General features: G+C 44.0%; 1 protein-coding gene across 1 annotated transcript in view; it reads left to right on the top strand.

The window, feature by feature from the left end:
• Positions 1-19,299, top strand: part of LOC146341861 (vomeronasal type-2 receptor 26-like) — a 38,591-nt gene extending 19,292 nt beyond the window's left edge. Inside the window, exons 3-7 of the mRNA XM_084807711.1 lie at positions 1,440-1,728; positions 10,690-10,731; positions 11,904-12,131; positions 15,875-16,001; positions 18,398-19,299. Of these exons, the coding sequence (XP_084663837.1) occupies positions 1,440-1,728; positions 10,690-10,731; positions 11,904-12,131; positions 15,875-16,001; positions 18,398-19,299 (1,588 nt within the window). The remainder of the gene's footprint in view (positions 1-1,439; positions 1,729-10,689; positions 10,732-11,903; positions 12,132-15,874; positions 16,002-18,397) is intronic.
• The last annotated feature ends 1,410 nt before the right edge of the window (positions 19,300-20,709 follow it).

Here is a 20,709-nt window from a genome sequence, read left to right as displayed (position 1 = left end):
TTTCATTTATTGCTATTTCCCAGGTTGTTGTTGTTGTTGTTGTTTTCCATGAAGGTATTGTCTGAGCTGCCTTCCATTTACTTGCAATTAATTGCCTTGCAGCTGTCAACAAGAAACCATTTTTTCTCTCTAATCTCTCTATTTTCTTTTACAGACATATTCAGTTAAGCTAATTCTGGTGTCTTACAAATCTCTTGATTAGTAATTCTTCATATTTCTTGAAATATCTTGCCCCATAATTTTCTAACCCTCCTACATTCCCAGCCCACCACATATGTACTTGAGTACCATTAGTTCCACATCATCTCCAACACAAAGGCGATAGACTCTTATTCATTTTTCTAACTTTACTGGTACCAAATACCACTCTGAACCAACTTTATTCCACCTTCTTTTATTTTGGTAGATATTGCTTGAAAGGGAAATCTATCTAAAAGTTGTTTCCAATCTTCTTCCTCTATCTTCTCCTCTTCAATATTTCTTTCCCATATTTGCTTTATTGTTATATTCTCCCTTATCTCCTGCTTTATCAGAAGTGTATATATTTGGGTTATTATACCTTTATCTCCTAACTGATAATTATCAACAAGTTTTTTCCCATTCTGTTAAATATCTTGTGCTTTACCTTGTTATCCTTCTAATTCTTATAAATTTACTGATTTGCATCCATACTAACCATGACATTCCCATGCTGTGTACATGATTATTCCATATTTCTTGTGTTGTAGGGTTCTGCTGTTCATAAAAAAATTCTCATTTGAGTCTATTTGAGTAGTTTTAATAGCGGTATAAATGATATAAATGCTCATTCTTCTTATTAAATTTAGGAAAACATTTAATCAGACAGGTCAAGTTTTTAGTGGCTGACTCATTTGTTTTTACATAGTTTTGCATGCAGCATCTCTCTCTCTCTCTCTCTCTCTCTCTCTCTCTCTCCCTTTTTCTCTCTCTCTCTGCTTTTATTGATTTTATTCTTTACTTTTCCTTTATGCCTTTCAATTATGTTTTTTGATTTATTTTTTTTTAAAGTTATGCTGAGTGCACTGTATAGTGGAATGGAGGCTTTAGGTGTGAGTGAGTGAGTGTGTGTGTGTGTGTGTGTGTGTATATATATATATATATATATATATCCCATCTGTGTCTGTGTCTGTGCATTATTGGTCTAAATCTATATGTGTGTATGAGTATGATAAATAGCAGATTCCAAAGATTTTTAAGGTTAACTTTCTTTAAAAGGATATATTAGCCATAAATCATTGTGTTCTGAAGGTGAACACTGATCTCGTTTGTCTTTGGTATCTTTGTGTAGATCACTGGCAGGATAAAATGCCTCCAGGAAGGTAGTAAATAAGTACTATGGAAACAACGACAACAACATCAACACAGAACATTGTAGCAATAATTAATCGTTCTGATACAGAATGCAACTTTTGTTCTAGTGCAGTACCGAAGAACTACCAGCACATCCTGGCCTTGGCATTTGCCGTAAAGGAGATCAACGAGAACCCTTGGATTCTCCCCAATGTCACCTTGGGCTTCCACATCTATGACAACTATTACACTGCAAGGTGGACTTATCATGCCACAACACAACTTATATCCACGTTGAAGAGATTTGTTCCCAACTACAAATGTGACCAGAATAACACAATTGCAGTCATCGGGGGTCTGGACTCTCAAATCTCATATCATGTGGCAACTGTTCTGGATATCTTCAAGATTCCACAAGTAGGTGTGTTTGTGCATGTCTGTGTGTATTAAAACTCAGTTCATATTTATTTTGCCCTTTCAGGTGTAGGGATAGAGTTGTTTGTCTGTGAGAAAGGCATATGGACCTTACTTTTAGTCCAGATAAAGCCAGCTTAAGAAATACATTACTTAAGTGACACCTGCAACAAGTTGCAGAGGATCCTCACTTCCTAACACGCTCCTGTTCAGGCTTCTAAGCAACAAGACTGCCAAATCTTCCGTCAGCATATTGTCTTCTGCCCTTGTAGTGAGTTTGACACTGGAAGATTGGCAAGGCTTCAGGTGTGAACTGACACAGTGCCCTATATGTTGTTCATAATACACAGAGACTTGTATAGCCCTGCATATTGTGTATTTTACTGTGGCCTTGCCTTTCTAGAAGTAGATTTCTTCTTGCACACAGCGTAGATGGTATTAGGAAGTGAAATCTCACAGCTGCAGGATCAGGATCTCATTCCCTGAGATAAGGATGTCGTTCACCCCCCTGTGAGAAACTGGACCTGAGGGCCCCCTTCTCCAGAGGGGAGTAATTTGTTTCTCAGCCTGTGTTTCTCATGACTGGCTATGGAACTGAGGAGAGACACCTATAAAATCCAGCAGGCTGATATGTTCTTTGTTCTCATCTGGATGGGTGACCACATGACCAGAGACTGTAGGTCTTTAATCATAGGGAAATCACTTGAAACAATACATACATTGGAAGCAATGCACACAAAAATGAAAACAAAAGCATACAAAAATATATTTCCACACACAGATATGGACACATTTTCATGCAGACTAAAGAAAATCTTCAGAATTCAAATTAGATTTGGGAGGGAATAAGTGTGAACACTGAATTTGCTGAAGATCATTAAACCTAGCCTCCAAAGGAGAAAGATCAGAGGGAGGTAATGTTTAATCATCAGCTGAATCCAAATATCAATGTAAAGAATGAGATGAAACAAGCTGCTATGTTTATTAATGTGGCTTGATTGGCCATTGAATATAGGTGCTGTTTGTTACTCTTGTTTTGCTCGCTGAGTTTAGGCCTGCATCACTTGTTCTGGTTCAGGTTATAGGTGGTATTGTATCATACCCTTACTTGTGACTGAAGCTGGGGTTTTATACCAAAGTGTGTGTGTGTGTGTGTGTGTGTGTGTATAAACTGGATGTGCTATTGTTGTTCTGTTCATGAGTGCTTTTCATGCACTTTGCACTGCCTCATGGAGTCATAGAATCATAGAATCATAGAATAGTAGGGTTGGAAGGGGCCTATAAGACCATCAAGTCCAACCCCCTGCTCAATGCAAGAATCCAAGTCAGAGCATCCCTGACAGATGGCTGTCCAGCCTCATCTTGAATGCCTCCAGTGTGGGAGAATGCCTCCACTGCCTCCCTGGGTAATTGGTTACACTGTCGTATTGCTCTAACAATCAGGATGTTTCTCCTAATGTTCAGCCGGAATCTGGCTTCCTGTAACTTGAGCCCATTATTCCGTGACTCTGGGATGATCGAGAAGAGATCCTGGCCTTCCTCTCTGTGACAACCTTTCAAGGACTTGAAGAGCTCTATCATATCTGCCCTCAGTCTTCTCTTCTCAGGCTCAACATGCCCAGTTCTTTCAGTCTCTCTTCATAGGGCTTTGTTTCCAGTCCCCTGATCATCTTTGTTGCCCTCCTCTGAACCCTCTCCAGTTTGTCTGCATCCTTCTTAAAATGTGCTGCCTAGAACTGGACACAGTGCTCCAGATGAGGCCTAACCAGTGCTGAGTAGAGGGGAACTAGTACTTCCCGGGATTTGGAAGCTATGCTTCTATTAATGCAGCCCAAACAGCATTTGCCTTTTTATGCAGCTACATCACATTGTTGGCTCACATTCAGCTTGTGATCTACAACAATTTCCAAGGTCCTTCTCGCTTGTAGTATTGTTGGGCCAAGTATCCCCCATCTCGCAACTGTGCATTTGGTTTCTTTTTCCTAAGTGCAGAACTTGGCATTTATCCCTATTAAATGTCATTATGTTGTTTTCAGCCCAGCGCTCCAGTCTATCAAGGTCACTTTGAATTATGTTTCTGTCTTCCACGGTATTAGCAATCCAACCCAATTTTGTGTCATCTTTGCAAATTTGATCAGCATTCCCTGCACCTCCTCTTCCAAGTCATTAATAAAAATGTTGAAGAGCACTGGGCCCAGGACTGAGCCCTGAGTACTCGTTACCTCTCCCCAGTTTGAGAAGATCCCATTGATAAGCACTCTTTGAGTCCGATTCTGTAGCCAACTGTGGATCCGCTGGATCATTGTTTCATCTAGCCCACTTGGAGCTAGTTTGCTTATCAGGATATCATGGGGCACTTTGTCGAAAGCTTTGCTGAAGTTGAGGTATATGATGTCCACAGCATTCCCACAGTCCACAAGGGAGGTGACCTGATCAAAAAATGAGATCAGATGAGTCTGGCAGGATTTGTTCTTGACAAATCCATGTTGGCATCGAGTAATCACTGCATTGTTTTCAAGGTGCTTACAGATGGATTCCTTTATCATCTGCTTCAGATTTTTCCCAGGGATTGATGTCAGACTGACTGGTCTGTAGTTCCCAGGTTCCTCCTTTTACCCTTTTTGAGACAACATTAGCCCTCCTCCAGTCATCTGGCACTTCACCCGTCCTCCATGGTTTCTCAAAGATAGACAGAGGTTCTACCAGTTCCTTTATTACTCTAGGATGCAGTTCATCTGGCCCTGGAGATTTGGACTCATTCAAAGTAATTAGGTGTTCCTTGACCATATGCCTATCAATCTCAAGCTGCAATCCTGCCCCTTCAGCCTGTGCTTTGCCTTTGCCAGGGGGGTCATAGACCCTCTTTTGGGAGAAGGCTAAGCCAAAGTAGGAATTGAGCACTTCTGCCTTTTCTTTGTCATCTGTTTTCATTTTGCCATCCTTATTTAATAGCTGAACCACCATTTCTTTCCTCTGTCTTTTATAATGCATGTATCTGAAGAAAGCCTTTTTCTTGCTTTTAGCATCCCTCACTAGCCTCAGCTCATTCTCAGCTTTAGCCTTCCTGATGTCATCCCTGCAATTCTGTGCTACCTGCCTGTACTCTTCCTTTGTTGCTTGGGCTTCCTTCCACTTCCTATATGTGTGCTTTTTTTGATTTTGGGTCATCTCTAAGCTTTTTGTGAAGCTAGATTGGCTTCTTCTGTTGTCTTCCACCTTTTTCTCTTGTTGGAATTGTTTGTAATTGTGCCTTGAAAATTTCCTTTTTTAAAAACTGCCACCCATCTTGGACTCCTTTTCTCATTAGAGTCATTTGCCATGGGTCCTTACCTTTCATTGTTCTAAAATCCAGGGTACGTGTTTGGCTACACTTGGCTTTTGCTTCCTTTAGAACCAAGAACTCAAGTACAACATGGTCGCTTTCCCCTAGAGCTCCTGTAACTTCTGCTTTATCCACTACGTCATCAAGTGAGGATCAAGTCAAGGATAGCTGATCCTCTAGTTTCTTCCTCTACTTTCTGTAGGAGGACGTTATCAGCCACACAAGTCAGGAATTTCCTGGAGGGGCCATGTTTTGCAGAATTTGTCTCCCAACAAATATCAGGGAAATTGAAGTCCCCCATTACTACTGCATCATACTTCCTTGAAACATTGGCCATCTACTTTTCAAAAGTTTCATCCTCATCTTCTCCTTGATCGGGTGGCCGGTAGTAGGCTCCAATCACCAGGTTCCTTTTATTCTTTGCTCCATTTATTTTGATCCAGATGCTCTTGATGGGGCTACCAAGCTCATCCTCCTGAATTTCTGTGCAGATATATGCATTTTTCACATACAGCACAACCCCACCTCCCTTTCTGTTCCTCCTGTTCTTTTGAACAAGTTATATCTTTCAATTGCTGTATTCCAGTCATGACAGTCATTCCACCAAGTCTCAGTTACACCTATCAAGTCATAATTTCCCTCCTGTATTAAGAGTTCAAGTTCATTCTGTTTGTTTCCCGTACTCTGGGCATTAGTTTATAGACATCAAAGACCATGTGCTTCATAGTCTGGCTTTCTTCCTATATGTTTGTGAAGACTATGTTTGGGCGCTATTAGAGCTGTTCTGTCCATTGCAGCACATGCGCCTTTGTCCATTGTTACCACAACTTTACATCTCCCTTCCCTGTAGGATTCAGTTCAAAGCCCTTCTGATGAAGTTCTTCATGCTGTGGCCAAACACATTCTTCCCAGCCTTTGTGAGGTGCAACCTGTCCCATGCCAACAGTCCATCTTCCAGGAGGTATAGCCCGTGGTCCCAGAATCCAAATTTATCTTGTCAGCACCACCTTCATAGCCAGTCATTCACCTGGAGTATTTTTCTTTCCCTTTCTAGCCCTCTTCTAACTACTGGAAGGGTGAATGAGAGAACTATCTGGGCCCCAAAGTTCTTGAGTTTCCTTCCCAAAGCTTCAAAGTCTGACGTGATTTCTTTGTAGCTCCACTTGGCAGTATCATTTGTTCCCACATGGATGAGAAGAAAGGGATACCTATCAGTGGGCTTTATGAGTACAGGCAACCCTTCAGTCACGTCTCTAATCCATCCTCCTGGGAGACAGCATACCTGGCCAGTCCATACGTCTTCACAACATACTTGGGTTTCAATCCCACGCACAAGGAGTCTTCCACTACTACTACTCTTCCCTTCTTGTTGTTGTAGGGCTGGGTTTCATCACCTTTGCTTGACTGTCCTTCAGCCTCTTGTTCGCTCTCATGCAGGTTCCCCTGTAATTCTTCCTCTGCAGGCTGTCCTCCAGTCTCATCCTCAAGTACCTGAAAATGGTTCCATAGTTCCACTGCTTCCACTGGTGCAGAGTGGCATCTAGTTCTTCTTCTCCTAACTGTCACCCTTTTCCAAGGAGTATCCTCTACTGCATTTTTCCTAGGGGTGTACGGAACCCTGCTTACCTGGCTCCGCCGGTTCTGCAGGTGGGGGGAGGCGATTCGTTCCTCCTGCCAGAATCCTCGATGGGCCAACCCTCAGTGGGGCCTCCAGTCTCTGCCGGGCTGGTGTGGACGTAAATGGCATCCTGAGTAGGGGACGCCATTTGCGTCCCTATGGTAGCCCGTGATAGGCTACATAAATATTTATGTTGCCTATCATGGCTATAGCAGGGATGCAAATGGCGTCCCCTACGCCATTTGTGATCCCATTTTAGCCATCATAGGCTACGTAAATATTTGCGTAGCCTATCACGGCTAAAACAGGAACACAAATGGTGTCCCCTACGCCATTTGCATTCCTGCTTTAGCCATCATAGGCTACATAAATATTTACGTAGCCTATCACGGGCTACCATAGAGATGAAAATGGCATCCCCTACTCAGGATGCCATTTGCATCTGCACCAGCCTGACAGCAGCCGGAGCCACCACCTCTGCCGCCACCACCGGAGCTGAAGATGAAGCCGCAGCTGGAGCCGCAGCCAGGTAGGCTCCGTTTTGCGGGGCTTTCACGGGGTGGAGGGCCGGGGGTCTCCATTCCGCCACGGATTCCAGGGGGCCAAATTCACTGGAATTCAGCCCCCTGGGATCCGTGGTGGAATTCTCTAACATCCCTAATTTGTCTTCACCTCAGTATTTCACTCTTCTGCCTCAGCTTGCTGTTGCTCTTCAAGCTTCTGGTCTTCCCTTTGCTGCTGTAGTTCCACCGTTCTGTTCAAGAACTCTTGATGTTCTCTTATTCCCTGGAGGGTCAACAGTCACCACTCCAGTCCTCTTACTTTTTCTTCCAGCAATGTGATCAACTTGTACTTGCTGCACATGTAGGTCTCCATATCGGTTTATTTGAAGAGACTACAAATTGTTCAGAAGTCAATACACTGTATATTTGCAAGATGAAAACTCCTCATCCCCATAACATCTCTGTGCACTATTTGTGTTCATGCCCAAATGTGCACACAAAGAACATGGGTGGTGGTGACAGTGGTGGTAGGATCAGCTCCAGTTAGCTCAATGGCAATCACTTTGTGCACCCATGGTGTCTTATGCAGAAAAGCAGGGTCTTTGGAACATAGCTGAGCCTTGAAATGTCACACTGCTCTTTTAATAAAAAGTTCTTCCTCAAAAATATTTTCATTCAACATATCCCAACAACAATACATTTTACATAAAAATTAGCTAACCTGTGATCTTAGGATTGAACCACTTATGGTATTGTTAAGACAAATAACACAGCTACACACACATGTCCATAGCAGGTCATGCACAAACACACTTCACTTTGAAAAGTTTTATCTCTGTCAACTTGTATAACTTAACCAAGCACTAATCTCTCAGTCTTCTAATTCTCTTACAGACATGTTGTAAGGGTAGCTTGCATATGCATAGAGTGTGCTTTGAAAATTTAAATGTGATGCATTATTGCTAGGATATGTTTTTCTCTCTCCCATTAATAAATATATTTAGCTCATATATGGCCTAGCTCCAGTGATGAATGATAAAACTACAGGCCTTTTCTTCTACCAGATGGTCCCTCAGGAAGCTCTTCAATATGAGGGGATTCTTTCTTTGCTTCTGCATTTCAGGTGGATGTGGATTGGGGTCATAATTATGGATAATGACAATGGAGAAAGATTTGTGCAAACCATGGTTCCAATGTTTTCCAAGCATGGAGTCTGTTTTGCCTTCATAGAAAGAATCCCTATGCAAACTTTTATCTCTGAATTTTACGATCTGTTACAACAACTGGCGAAAGTCTATGATAAAGTCACGGACAGCAAAGCCAATGTATTAGTGGTCTATGGAGAATCTGATTCCATTGTGTGTTTGAGATGGTTTCAATATTTATCAGAAAGAGAACATGTAACAAATAAACCAAATGGTAAAGTACTGATAATGACAGCCCAGATGGAATTCACTGCAGTTGTCCTTCAAAAGACTTGGGATACACAGCTATTTCATGGTGCACTATCCTTCACAATTCACTCCAAAGATCTAGCAGGGTTTCATCAATTTGTTGAGAATACAAAACCTCTCTTTAGAGAAGCAGATGGATTTATCAGAGACTTCTGGCAACAGGCCTTTGGATGTATATTCCCAAATACCATTGAGGGTGGGATGGGTGGGGATATTTGTACAGGAGAGGAAAATCTGGAGAGCCTTCCTGGATCGTTTTTTGAGATGAGCATGACTGGCCATAGCTACAGCATCTACAACTCTGTCTACGCACTGGCTCATGCATTACATGACATGTTATTATCCAGACTTTGGCACAGAACCATACAAAATGGAAGGGGACTGAAACTCCAGGGTAAACAGCAATGGAAGGTAATCAATGAAACAACCACATTTGGCTTGCTATCAGTGGATGTAAGCAGTTTTGTAATAAACTGTTTTCCAGTACTCACATTCCTTCATCTTCTCATCAGGTAGAAATGGCTTTCAAGCAGAATTTGTGATGCCTGCCTGCCTGCCTGCCTGCCTTCCTTCCTTCCTTCCTTCCTTCCTTCCTTCCTTCCTTCCTTTTTTTCTTCTTTCTTAAGTTTGCATCCAATGGGTTGTATCCACTGTTAGCCTAACCTACGTCCCATTCATTGCCATGGGACTATTCTAACTAGGACCATCTTTGGATACAACCCTTAGTTCTCTTCAGTATATGTTTGTTTTTCTACACACACACACACACACACACACACACACACACACACACAGTGTTCTGCTAACCACACTTCTCTCAGCACTTGCCAGGTTCAGTTTTGTTTGGAAGGAGGCCACTTGAGGATTGTGATATTTTGAAAGACATTTCAGTTTATTTACTAATTTACGAGTTAAGCATAAGCAGAGGCACAGCTTAAGCAGTACAACAGATGTCCAAGTCCACTGCTTCAAATCAGAGAGAGAGAGAGAGAGAGAGAGAGAGAGAGAGAGAGAGAGAGAATTTTTATCTGTTTTTCCTATAAACTATTATGAACATGAAGACATTCAAATTCAGTCCAGAAATTTGGCTGTCAGTTATGTGGCCAATGCAAATAAAGAAACAGGCATGGCAATCTAAGTGTTCTTGTCTAATACCAAAAAGCATACAAACTCAGTTGGCTTAAATCCACCACACACACACACACACACACACACCCATGACTAAACACAGACAGATATTTTTTGTGAGGGGACATTGGATAATATAATGGTCTACACAGAAACACTGTTCCAAATGTAATTTCTTATAATGCCCTCCAGAAAGGCAGAAGGCATAACATTAAACTGTACTTCTGTAAAATCAATTCAGCATGGCACTGCTTCACATCATAGATGCTGTTACCATACATAGCCACCAAAATCTACCTCACCTCACCCTGATGCTATTCACACATCACACTAGCCCATGATGGCTGACTAGCCACACAGTGTGGGTTGTTTTGTGAACTAGGGGACTTGGTGGCAGAAGCCATCTTGTCTGCTGCCAAGTCCCTGTCCCCACTCTCTGACTCGACCCATTTTTTACAGGATTTTTTTTGGGAGGGGCACTTCCCCAAGCCCAGGGCATGTGCACAAATTTCTCCCAGCATTTTGTTATTTTTCTTACAGTTCCGTTTTCCACTGTGCGCAACAACAGGAAACCAAAGGATACTGGCTTGCTCCTCCTGCATCCCTGTATGTTACATTTTGGTAACATATAGGATGAAGGTGAAGATAGCCATTATCTAGTTCCCAGTACACCTTTTTCAGGTGCAGTTACCCTTTCTCCCAAAAAGATGGTTCTGGTAGCTTGGCTTTTGACAGCTGTCAAAAGCCAAGCCTCTAGAACAATCTTTAGGGTTAACTGCAGACACACGTCTAGTTCTAAGTGAAGGAGTGGGGGTGGTGGGAGGGGAAGGGGGTCACATGGGAGACCCCATGAAGGGTCCAGGCAACCCCTAAAACAGGAGTATTCCTCTAGGAAGGATACTGTTAACCTTTTCTCCACCTTCCCCATGCTTTTTTCAGTGGACTACACCTTCCTCGGGGTCCCCAACATTGCCAAGCCTGGTACGTCTTACTTATTTCATTTATTTATTTATTTATTTATTTATTTCTATACCGCCCAATAGCCAAGGCTCTCTGGGCGGCTTTCTGGGCATTCTTGGCATCCCCACTGCTTCATGGAGAATTGCACCCCAATCCCACTTTTCAGGACAATGAGAAGTCAGCTGAAAAAAGCACAGGGATTCCATTGGGAAGGGGGTAATTCTAAATATTTCCCCCCTCCCAAGGAGGGATGACTGTGCCATTCTATGGGAAGGAGGAGGGTACTTGGGGGTAGTGGAGGGCCATTGGGGTAGCCCCCTCCACACATACACACACTGTGGCACAACTGGGAAATTCACAGTTAAGTGGGTGCTTTTAATCCTATTTTTTCCACGGTGGGAGTGGGGGAAAGGTTAAAATCACCCACATACCTGTGGTTTTCCATTCATGCTGGGATAGAGTAGCCCTCTGGGTGGTCCCCCACTCAGCCCTTATTCCCTCCACCCTTCCTTTGCATAAAAAAATAGCTTTGTCCCCAGTTTCAGGAGAAGATCTGTCTTGTGGCTTGACTGTCAAAAGGCAAGCCATGAGAAAGTTCATTGGGGGGAAAGATCATTTGGGGATGATCTTTAAGGAGAGAAGCAAAAGCACCCCATTATTTATTTAAGGGGGGCAGGCTGGCTCCTTCATCAACCCCTCCCACCCCTTCCCCTGCTGGCCTACCCACACTTCACAAGAAATGGGACATAAACATTTTTTAAAAAAAATCTTCATGATGATCTTGTGCTAGATTGAGATGAAGAAATAAAAGAAAAGTGCCCTGTTTCTTTTAAAGGGATAGCCAGGTCAGGACAGGGAGGGGTGGGAGGGGTACAGAACTCACTCCCACCCTTCCCCATGCTGACCCAGTGGTGGTCCCTCAGATAGGGACCATATCAATCTAGGAGATGGGATTTAAGCTTCCCTCCATTTTCATACTGAAATTCCACCCCTACACAGTGGTGAGGAGTAGAAACACATTTGAGAGATCCAGTGGAACTGAATATGAACTTGGAAATGTGAGGAAAATCAGAACTGTGTCCAGAATAAAATACAACCATATTTTGTTTGTGTATCTCCGTCTGGAAGTTTCAACCCACTGCTATCAAATTACAACCTTTTTCTAAGTTCTTCTCTTTTACTTTTCAACTGAGCTCCATCGCTTTCTGAGCAATGTCTCCTTTAACAATGGTGCCGGGGACAAGTTTTCCTTTGCCCAGAATGGGGAGTTAATAGCCGGATTTGATGTGATCAACTGGATCTTTTTCTCCAACCACTCCTTTCATCGTGTGAAAGTTGGGAGGGTGGATCCCCAGACTCCTCCAGATCAAGCCTTCACCATCAATGAGGATGCCATAACGTGGCACAGCTGGTTTAACCAGGTAGGATCCAAGTGTGGGACACTTTGTTAACAGTGCAGCCCTATGCATGTCTACTTTGCAGCAGGTTCCATTGCCTTCAACGGGGCTTACTCTGAGGCAAATGGGTACAGGGTGGTAGTTTACAGGCACAATCCTATGCATGTTTAGACAGAAATGAAGTCCTACAACAATACTGGATGGGGGATGCTGGGAGTTGTAGGACAGATTAAAAGCTCTGATTTCTAAACTGCTCATCAGTCATCTTGGGCCAAAATAGACATGGGAAAACTAATTGTTGTTTTATTGCTTCAGTAGGCATTTCAGTTAGATATCTTGGTGTCTGAATGAAGGTGTAGTAGATGTGGAATGTAAACACAAGAGATTAGTTTAGAAGCACTATTATGCTGGCTGAAATTAAATATTTTTGGTTTGGTAAAATGAATATTCCTATATGACAAACAAAATAATATTGGGGATACACACACACACACACACACACACACACACAACAGAGTATTCAGAAATGTATTTAAGCAAAACGTTTCAGTTTCCTCCCTGTTATGGGATTGTCTTGGCATGGGATTCAAAGCCATAAAAAATGTCAGTGCTGAGAACACAATTAAAACAGCACAGCAGTGACACCACCCACTTCCCAGTTCTGCCATTATGAGCCTGAAAATGCTACTCTTTAGGATAAAACAGCAAAAAATAGGGAACGCAAATGGCAGCCGCCATAGCTGCTGCCATTTGCGTACGCTGGAGTTTTTTTGGGGGGGTAGCTGTGATAGGCTATGTAAATATTACATAGCCTATCACAGCTGCAAGGAAGCAAATGGCGGCTGCAGCAGCCTGGCCGTGGCCGGCCAGGAGACCAGCCACCGCCGGAGCCGCTGCCGCTGGAACCGCCACCACCGCATCTGCTGCAGGTAAGTTCCGTCCCAGGGGGATTCCGTGGAGGGGTGGAGGGCAGGAGGCCATTCCACCATGGATTCCAGGGAGCCGGATTCTAAAGAATCCGGCCTCACTGGAATCTGTGGAGGAATTCTCTGCCATCCCTACATTCAAAGCCCTTAAGGCTTGGGGCCAGGTTATCTGAAGGATCACCTCCTCCCATATGTGCCTGCCCGGACCTTAAGATCATATCCAGCTGCCCTTCCCTGTGAGCCCCTGCCAAAGGAAGTGAGGCAGGTGGCTACTAGAAGGAGGGCTTTTTCTGCCATGGCATGCTGGCTATGGAATGAGCTCCCTAGTGAGATTTGCCTGGCACCTACATTGTATTCCTTCCAGCGCCAGGTGAAGACCTTTTTATTTTCCTTTTCTGGAAATACTTTTTATTCTATTTTTTATCTTTATAAATGAAATAAACAATAGCAACCACCCAGTCATTATCTACAGTTTCCAACAATACAGTATCCTTAAGAGGACATAGCAATAACGAGAGAAGGAGGGGGAAAAAAAGAGAGAAAGGAAAAAATCAGAAAAAAGAAAAGGAAGGAGAAAGCAAAACGGGAAAAGAAAAAAATATAAAAAAGTTACTTCAAGGAATTAAATTTAAACTGCATTGCACACAAACTTCACGTATCATTCTATTTAAAAGTTATACCTATATCATTGCCAAAATTACACTTCAGTACAGCATAGGTAATCATCCTTAAATTTCAGTATCATATCATCAGTGTTATAGTAAGGAAGCAAGCATACAATTCATTTCCACTATATTGCCTATAATAAATAGAGCTTTAAAATTTATTTTTATTTTCCCAGGCATTTTAGCATTTTATCTTTCTAGACGTTTAACTTTGCTGTTTTAAATCTGTATTTTAATCGTGAGCAGAGATGGGTCAAAGAAGACGCAGACAACAAGCTTGGGTTGAAAATTGGGCCACATTTTAGGCATATACGAAAGGGACTTACCTTGTCCCGCAGCTTTTTCGCGGTGGGGGGGAGGCGCTTCGCTTCTCCCCCCAAAGTTCATGCGAGCGGGGGGTATCTTCCCGCCTTGCCCGGCTGAAATTCAGGCCGGGGGGGAGGCTTCCCGCCTCGCCCCCGGCCGAAATTCAGGCCGGGGAGAAGTGCCCCGTCTCCCCAGCCGCGAACTTCAACAGAAAAGTAAACAAAAACAAAAAACGCCCCGTGATAGGCTACGTAACGATTTACGTAGCCTATCACGGCTAGATCTGCAAAGTCAGCCATGATAGGCTACGTTAATCGTCACATAGCCTATCACGAGTTACTTTAAAAAAAAAAGCGCGTACGCAAATGGTGGCCCCCCATAGGGAGCCGCCATTTGCGTTCCTTATTTGGTCGCTGTAGTCTACGTAAAGATTTATGTAGACTACGGCGACCAAATAAGGAACGCGAATGGCGGCTCCCTATGGGGGCCGCCATTATCCGTATGTGCTTTTTTTTTTTTTTTTAAGTCAGCCGTGATAGGCTATGTGATGATTTACGTAGCCTATCATGGCTGACTTTGCAGATCTAGCCATGATAGGCTACGTTAATCGTCACGTAGCCTATCACGGGGGCGTTTTTTTTTTATTACTTTTCTTGGAATGGCGGTGGCGGCAGCCAGTCGAAAGACCGGCTGCCGCCCCTGCCCCGTCAAAGCCCTGCCGAACCGCCGCTGCGACCCACCACCAGGAGCGACATTTGGGAAAGCTAAGTCCCATCCCGGGGGGGGGGGGAGAATTTTCCCCGAAACTACTTCGGGGGACCGAATATGTTGGCACTCGGCCCCCCGAAGTTTCAGCGAGAAATTCTCTGACACCCCTACATTTTATTGAAAAATTTGCAAAGGGGTAACTAGGATGGGTATCTAACTGTGTCAGCAGCTATCTGACATTTCTTGGGCGAAAACACACCCAGCCTGAGGGGTGGCAGTGATCTCGCCATCCCTCCGGACTGCCCCTTCTGGTGGAGGTAGACCTTCCGGTGTCACTCCCAACCCGGTGCCGCACAACACCTGGGTGAGTGAGTAGGGTTGGTCTCCCAGGCAACCCTTATCCCCCCGCCGAGCCGCACAACCCATTCGGGGGGCCTCAGGCATCACCTGTCACCATAAGGTGCCTCTGCATGCACACCATCCCTACTCCCTTTCCTGTTTTGCCCGTCCTAGCCGCCAAATGGAATGTGACTGATGATATAGACCGTATTCCCCTATAGGACACACCCACCCCAACTAACAGTGTGATGTAGGCAAAAAAGACCCACAGTCCTAGGCCAATAGGACTGTGAGCCAAAAATTCCTACATGGCTCCCGAAGGGGCAACCGGCAAAAACCCACACTGCTAAGGGGAGGGTGGGAGGGAGCTGTGATGCGCCAAAGAGCTGAGATTGGGAGGGGGAGCTGAGTTTAAGGCAGCTCAGCATGCCCCTCCCTGCATGGTGGTGCCACTGGGGTGCACCAATCAGAGGCCCCTACGTCTTGTCACCCCACCCGCCCGCAATGGCCCCCCCTTTTAGCCAGACAAGCTGGCGCTGGGTAGGGCATATCTCTGCATTGCTGCTAGGTTTTATTCTGGTTTTATTCTGGTTGTATTGTTACACTGTGGTTTTAATGTTTTATATATTTTATAGTGTTTTATGGTGTGCTCTTTGGTTTTAATGTTTGTGAACCACCCAGAGAGCTTCGGCTATTGGGTGGTAAAGAACTGAAATAAATAAATAAATAAATAAATAAATAAATAAATAAATAAAAAAAACTTAAAGGATTCCAGACTAATGGTTCTCAGAATCAACATTGTCCTCTTTCATTTATGGATTAGACTCGGCCATTTTCTGTTTGTAGTCAGAGTTGCCATCCTGGTTCTAGTAAGAAAGTGAAGGAGGGGGAACCATTTTGCTGCTATGATTGTGCCCCATGTCCAGAGGGGAAGATTTCAAATCAGACAGGTAAGACATATGTAATGCATATTTATCAAACAAATTCCATATAATACCAAGGAACGTGGTTTGCTTCTATGTTCCAGATTATTTCGAAGTCTGGAACATAGTCCTGTAGGTACATCTCAAACAGTTGCTTTAGGATGCTTTCAGATCCTGCTTTTATAGCTTCATCATCCTACCTCATTAACAGAAGTTTATGGGTTTTGGTGGCAATCCCAAGCCATCTACTGAGTGTGGGTTAGCATGTTGGGTGAACCCAGTTTGTTGCTGTTTTGTTTTCTTTTGTTTTGTTTTATGGAGAGGATTGCAGCCTCCAGCCAGTCAAACTACTGTGGTAGGGCTATCTGGTATTTGTGGCAGTGGTGGTGGGAGTGGCTACACAAACACTCTAGGGGAAGGATGAACAAGCCAGCACATACCTTAGTGAACGCTGATGCCATGGCAGCAAAGGAGTGGGCAAAAAAGCCACCTGGTACCTGCCATTGAATGAAACTAAAAGAGGAACTCATGTCTTGGCCTGGCCATGAGGCACCAAGCCAGGGGAAATATAATTGTATTTGTGAGATGTTCCATGGGCAGGAGGAGGGAGAAAGCAAAGAAGGTGAGCAAAATCAGGAAAGTCAGACAAATGCCTGCAAGTTGGTGGAATCTGCTTAACAGGGGATAAGCCAGTCCAGTGTGGAATCCACTGGTTGGATTCATCAAAATCTGAACTTATTTGGTTCCATTCAGATTTCTCTGACATCCCTAGGATCAACCCCTCAATCATGGTAGAAGCAAACAGAGGAGTCCATGATTATTTTTACTTGGGTCTTACTTTGCTTTTGGCATCATCTTTTCAGTAGCTATTTCTTGTACACTAGGAAAAACCATCACAGTGCTGCTGACTTTCATGTAGGGGTGCACGAAAGTCCCTTACCTGGTCTCGCAGCATTTCGCGGTGGGGGGGAGGCGCTTCGCTGCTCCCCCTGTGAAGTTCAGGCCGGGGGAGGGAGGCTTCCCGCCTTGCCTGGCCGAAATTCAGGTCGGGGGGAAGGCTTCCCGCCTCGCCCGGCCGAAATTCAGGCCGGGGAGGAGGCTTCCCGCCTCACCCGGCCGCGAACTCCAAAGTTTTTTTTTAAAAAAAACGCCCCCGTGATAGGCTACGTGACGATTAATGTAGCCTATCATGGCTAGATCTGCAAAGTCAGCCGTGATCTGCTACGTTAATCGTCACGTAGCCTATCACGGGTGACTTAAAAAAAAAAAAAAACCGCGTACGCAAATGGCGGCCCCCATAGGGAGCCGCCATTCGCGTTCCTTATTTGGTCGCCGTAGTCTACGTAAATCTTTAGGTAGACTACAGTGACCAAATAAGGAACGGGAATGGCGGCTCCCTATGGGGGCCGCCATTATCCGTACGTTTTTTTTTTAAAGTCACCCGTGATAGGCTACATGATGATTTACGTAGCCTATCATGGCTGACTTTGCAGATCTATCCATGATAGGCTACGTTAATCGTCACGTAGCCTATCACGGGGGCGTTTTTTTTTTTCTTTTATTGGAATGGTGGCAGCGGCAGCTGGTCGAAAGATCGGCTGCCGCCCCCACCCCTGACGAAGACCCGCCGAACCGCCAGCTGGATCCACCGCCGGGGGGACATTCGCCAAAGGTAAGTCCCGTCCCGGGGGGGGCGGGGGGCGGGGGGGCGGAGAATTTCTCCCCGAAACTTGTTCGGGGGGCCGAACATGTTGGCGCTCGGCCCCCCAAAGTTTCGGGGAGAAATTCTCCACCAACCCTACTTTCATGGGTGTGAAACCATGATCTGGGATATTGTTCTCTCCTGTACTCTTTTCTAAGGAGGCATATATAAAATTAAGAGTGACAACAACAGTAACAATAATACCAACATCTCAGGTGTCACATACAGAAGGGTGATAAATAAAACAATCCTACATTAACACTTAAGGCTCCCCCCGCCACTACGTTTTTGAAGAGTTTGGTTTACAATTATTCCTCTAAGAACATGCTAGAAAATATTAGTAACTAACCTGCTTTTCAAGTTTTCTTTTTTAAAAAATTATTATTTCTGCTACAATTTGTAGACTTCCAGAGGCTTTTCACCTATGCAGGCAGTTTTGAATTAAAAATGGCAACCTTTGGATCTTTTTCTTAACTCTTAAATGGGTAACAATAATTGGCAGGTTCAAGGCAGATGGGGATGGCACAAAATCCATAAGTGAACATTGGTGAGAACCGGGATGCACTGGAGAGTGAAGGGAGACCTATGAGAACCAGCCTCTAACAGCTGGTGGATCAGGCTGGGCTAAAAACACTTGGGCCCTGATGGCCTCATTGACCCCAGAGCTGGTGAGAGGTGTGGCATATATGCAAAGACTATGACCACATATTTTCTTTTTCAGACATGAATGATTGTTATAAATGCCGAGATGAAAACTACTCAAACCAAAAACAGGATCTGTGTATTCCCAAGTATACAAGCTTCTTGTCTTATGAAGAACCCTTGGGGCTCAGCTTAGCCTGTTTTGCTCTTTTCTTTACTTTGATTACAGGTTTGGTGTTGGGAATATTTCTGAAGCACCACAATACTCCTATTGTCAAAGCCAACAACCGGAACCTCACCTATGCTCTTCTTAGTTCTCTCCTGGTCTGTTTTCTTTGTGTATTGCTATTCATTGGTCACCCTGGAAAGGTGGTGTGTCTCCTCCGACAAAATGCCTTTGGCATCATCTTCACAGTAGCTGTTTCTTGTGTTCTGGCAAAAACCATCACTGTGGTTGTGGCCTTCATGGCCACAAAACCAGGATCCAGGATGCGGAAGTGGGTAGGGAAGAAAATGGCCAACTGCATTGTTCTTTCCTGCTCCCTTGTTCAAGCAGGCATTTGCACTGTGTGGCTGGCAACCTATCCCCCTTTTCCAGATGTTGACATGCACTCAGTGACAGAAGAACTTATACTGCAATGTAATGAGGGGTCCGTATTGATGTTTTACTGTGTTCTGGGCTACATGGGCTTTCTGGCAATGGTGAGTTTCACAGTGGCTTTCCTTGCCAGGAAGTTACCAGACAGTTTCAACGAAGCCAGGTTCATCACTTTCAGCATGCTGGTGTTTTGCAGTGTTTGGTTATCCTTTGTTCCATCCTACTTGAGCACCAAGGGAAAATACATGGTGGCTGTGGAAATCTTCTCTATCTTAGCCTCCAGTGCAGGGCTGCTGTGTTGCATCTTTTCCCCCAAATGCTACGTTATTGTGTTGAGGCCTGAGCTGAATAGGAAGGAACAGCTAATGAGGCAAAAACAGTGAAGCATTTCAATGCCTACATTCTTTCCTATAAAGATCTGTGCAGAGCAGTAGGCATGTTAGAGGATTTTGTTCCTGTTCTCAAATTCTGTGAATGTGTGTTATTCATAATGCCAAAGGTGAATGTAAGCAGAAACACATTTTTTCACAGTTTCTCACACTTGTGTTCACATTCCAAAGTGTGCACTTGCACAAGTTCAACCGTTATTTTCTCCCCAGACCTGAATTTTCTGTTTATCCTATGGGGAAAATGTATGGAGGAAAAAAAGGAGGGAAAAAAGGTGGGATATAAATGTAATAAACAAATAAATTAGAATATAGTTGTCCTTCGATATTTATCCTTCTCTTGATTTTGCAACGCAGTTCTCCAAAGGAAAATGGCTTACAGCAATGAACATCTTCAGGGAAAGTGCACAAAATGTATATATTAGTGAAATAATCATACAGAAAAGGATTATATTGGAAAACTGTATCTACGAGGCAAAATCACATACAAAAAAAATGTACAGTAGATAAACATGTGAACAAAAATAAATGTGGTCTTAAAAAATAATAATAAACACAAAATGAAGCAGAAATGGGACAGAAATTGAGAGATCTGCCCATCCATATCCAGAAGTACTGTTGCTGGGTTAACCATCTGATTCAGGTTTGGGTATCCAGCTTGTCTTGGACAGGATTACACTCCCTCTAAAATATCAGGTTCATAGTTTGGGGGTGTCTCTTGACCTAGTGCCTCTCTTGGATATGTAGTGTTGGTGACTAGGAATACCTTTCTCCAGGTTTGGCATGCTTTTTCCTGACTAAATTAGACATGGCCATAGTTACTCCATTAATAATTTCCTCCAGGTTATACTATTGTAATGAGCTGTACTTGAGACTGGAAATGTAATGAGTACAAAAGCATTTGGAAACTTCAACTAGTGCAACATGCTGCTCCAAGGATGCTGGCTGGGGTTTGGCATCGAGAACATGTTATGCCAAACCCCAGCCAGTTTGGAGGGCCATCTTCTTTTCCACCACATTTAATTATGTGCTAGTTTATTTGATTTGATTTTTACCCCACCTTTCTACCAAGGAAATGGCACTCAAGGCAGTTTACAATCGTAGGAACTGAAAAAAAGAAAAGAAAAGTTACATAAAAACGTAACTAAGGGAGCAATCCTATGACCCCTAGACACCGTCTGGAGGTTCATAGGATATTTCCTATAGGAGACAGTGCTCCAAGCTCGGAACCAGGAATCCATGCTTCCACTCCCTTGTAGCCAGTGCGGAGAGAAGTGCATCAGCTGCCTCTCTGAGAGGTCACAAAAGCAACCTCGGAAAGGAGTTAACAGCAGCATTTCTATGTGCGGGGAAGGGAGGGGACCGGAGAGGCCAGCTTATGAAGAAACCCCAAACCTCTCCACCCTC

Source organism: Heloderma suspectum, chromosome 6 (genome assembly GCF_057233095.1).
Source record: "Heloderma suspectum isolate Gila_16-S chromosome 6, 16-S_ref, whole genome shotgun sequence".
Taxonomy (NCBI): Eukaryota; Metazoa; Chordata; class Lepidosauria; order Squamata; family Helodermatidae; genus Heloderma; species Heloderma suspectum.
This window is presented reverse-complemented; position numbering and strand designations above follow the sequence as displayed.